The 3021-nt window shown below is 34.2% G+C and overlaps 1 protein-coding gene across 1 annotated transcript; it reads left to right on the top strand.

The window, feature by feature from the left end:
• The first annotated feature begins 1133 nt into the window (after positions 1–1133).
• On the top strand, positions 1134–2027 carry LOC123210827 (36.4 kDa proline-rich protein-like). Its single transcript, XM_044629315.1, has one exon. The coding sequence runs from the start codon at positions 1193–1195 to the stop codon at positions 1880–1882; it is 690 nt and encodes a 229-aa protein (XP_044485250.1). The 5' UTR covers positions 1134–1192; the 3' UTR covers positions 1883–2027.
• Positions 2028–3021: the final 994 nt, after the last annotated feature.

The following is a 3021-nucleotide window of genomic DNA, read 5'->3' as shown; positions in this document are numbered from 1 at the left end:
TATATCTAATAATTTTTAAAATAACCCACCTTTAACATAAATTACTAGTTTTAATAATAAAAGGTTTCAAACCAAACCCTACACAATGGCTACTTTCTGCATTAGTCAGATGTTACATGATTATACGTACTTAATGATCTTCCAAAGCAACATCATTATGCTAACCCTTCTTGCCTAGCAATTGCTACTTTCTGCATTTGCCAGATGTTACATGATTATATGTAGTTGTCATTTGAAACTTAATTTTCAGCTAATAATAAACTTTGTGTTGACGTGGACATAATTTAAGCAATAATAAAGGGTACGGTAAAATTTTAATTGTGCTTTTAATTTAACATTAGAGAAATAATAAACTTGAAAAAGAACATTTCCTAACAAATCTTAGTGTAACCAAACTCATTTTACGTCATAAAGTTCTTGCCGCCATGCGCATAATTGTATGTTTTTAAAATAAAATGTGACTTTGGCTGCTTCTTTGACGGCTAAAGTTTACTTAAAAAATTACATTATGAAGTAAATCTTATTCATATATAACAAAAAGTCAAAAAAGAAAAAGTAAACAAAGTTCACATGTTTACATTGTGAAGGACCCAAAAAATAATGTGCGTAGGTTTGATATGGTCTGCGAAATCTATTGTCTATATATGTTATATGAGTCAGCTGGCTACCATTATTTCACTATTAGCCAACAGAAATAATTGAGGATGGTCCAAATATAAGTACCCCTAAGAAGTTATGCTTTAGCTTCAAACTCACTTAGAAGATACATCTTAAAGAAGATAAACCCAGAATAGAAAGCGTGCTTAGAAAGAAAGGCAATGGAAAGAAAGAGACATAGGAAACAGACAAGGGCGATGAAGCCATGTATGGAAATCTGTGAATTTGGGTTACTGATTCTGAAATGAAATTTCACGGATTCAACTGAGCCAGGGTCACGGACTATGTCTTGATATTTGCAATGTACCAACCAGACTCCAAATTCTAAAATTTAATTTCGCAATAGTACTCTTGGAATTCACCACATTTCATGTTCTAATGCAGCTTTTTTTTGGTTGTTAATACTGGACTGCCAGATTTTTCAGAAACCAAGTCACGGGTACAAATAAAATTCAGCTATATAAAATCCTTTGATCAACCCCATCAAAATGCAAGAAGACTAACTTGCAAGTGACCTTTTGAGGAATCCTAAGCCATGGGTTCAAAGGTTACGGCTATGTTCTTCATCTTCATGATTTTTATGTTAATTTCATTGCCACCGATTTATGCCTGTGTTCCTTGTAGATCACCACCATACCACCGCCCAGCCCCTCCATCTACCCACCCTAAAATTCCCCACCCCACCCCACCAACCACCAAACACCCACCACATCATGAAGGACCATCTAAAAAGCGACCGGTTATCTCACCTCCAATTATTTATCCTACGCCACCAGTAATAATACCTCCAATTACAAATCCTCCAGTCGTTACACCACCAGTTATAACACCTCCCATCACAAACCCTCCAGCCATATTGCCGCCGCCTTCTTCTATCTTTCCACCTATCGTTGGAGGCCCTCCAGGTAGTGGCGGTGGAGGAGGAGGAATTCCTGGTCTTAACCCTCCACCAACTACTCAACCAACTTGTCCTATAAATGCACTTAAGCTAGGGCTTTGTGTGGATGTGCTTGGAGGTTTGGTGCATGTAGGGCTAGGGAATCCAGTTGAGAATGTGTGCTGCCCAGTGCTAAATGGATTGCTAGAACTTGAAGCAGCCATTTGTCTTTGCACAACTATAAGGCTTAAGCTTCTTAACCTCAATATATTTATCCCTCTTGCCCTCCAGGTCATAATAACTTGCGGAATGACTCCTCCTCCTGGTTTTGTATGTCCTCCTCTGTAAGTGTACCACATTGTATTAGGGTTCATGAGTTCTCTATTATTAGCCTAGGTGGTCTTATTTAGTCAATTTCCTTCCAGGCTTTTTGTAGTCTGTTAACTTTCGTTTAAGTTTGTGTTTTGGTTCGATTATGGTGGCATTCATTGAAGAGGATGTCTGAGTACTTTATTTAATTTTTAGCTATCGCTGATTTTCACTGTTAATAAATCTATCTCAAATTTTAGCATAGGATAAAATATTGAGTTTATGATGGTAATACTAGGTTTTTTATATTGAGTTCAAATTTCCTTCCTAGTCATTTCAATTTTTTTTAAAGAAAAAAATATAGTAGGGTCTTCTTAACATGTATCAATATTAAGGACATCAATGAATAATATATTTCATCATATCAATTAATACATTTTATTTAGGAAAATGTTAACTGTGAAGGGCCAAATATTAAAACTTATAAAATGAAGTAACCAAAAATTTATTTATAAATTTAATTATATATTATGCATCTTTAATAAACATTTATATTTTTCAAATTTTACATACAAATTTAGATCGGTTTTTAAGAAATCCTGTATATATTGGCATAATTTTAGGCAATAAGTCGAAGCAGATTAAGTGTTTTAAGGAAATGGTAGGAATTTAAGCAAAATTAAACTTATAACTACGTGACTAGGGTTTAATGAAAGTACTAAAAAATAGTAATGGCGATCTAGAGGCAATATGAAACTACGTAGATACGGTTCGTATATACGGTGGATCATTCTATTTTTAGTTACTCAATTTTGGAATATATATTTTCCATTCCATCAATGGCATGTTTATGACGGCAACGATTCAGATTTTCTGTTGAAGTAACATTCGATATAATTTGAGTTGAGAAGTTCGTGAAGAGGTGAAGCTGCCAAAGTGCCGATGATACAACTTTTTGATCATAACTTTGAAAACAGAAAATAAATATCAGAGCACTGTACACAATGATTTTATTCAGAGTTTATTTATAATATTTTTCTCAGATCAACATAACAATAGTCATGATCCATTATTGTTAACAGTAGGGGATCGATCAAAATTATCCTGACTCGTCTTATTATACTTAAGTTAATTTATACGTGTGTGTGTTTGTTGTTTTCTTGCCCTCTTGCCATATT

This window comes from Mangifera indica, chromosome 3 (assembly GCF_011075055.1).
Source record: "Mangifera indica cultivar Alphonso chromosome 3, CATAS_Mindica_2.1, whole genome shotgun sequence".
NCBI lineage: Eukaryota > Viridiplantae > Streptophyta > Magnoliopsida > Sapindales > Anacardiaceae > Mangifera > Mangifera indica.
The sequence above is the reverse complement of the archived record's forward strand: the minus strand, read 5'-3'. Positions and strand labels throughout refer to the sequence as shown.

What these genes read in the sequence shown, in the direction of transcription:
- LOC123210827 (XM_044629315.1), top strand. Translation starts at nt 1,193, where the DNA reads ATGGGTTCAAAGGTTACGGCTATGTTCTTCATCTTCATGATTTTTATG.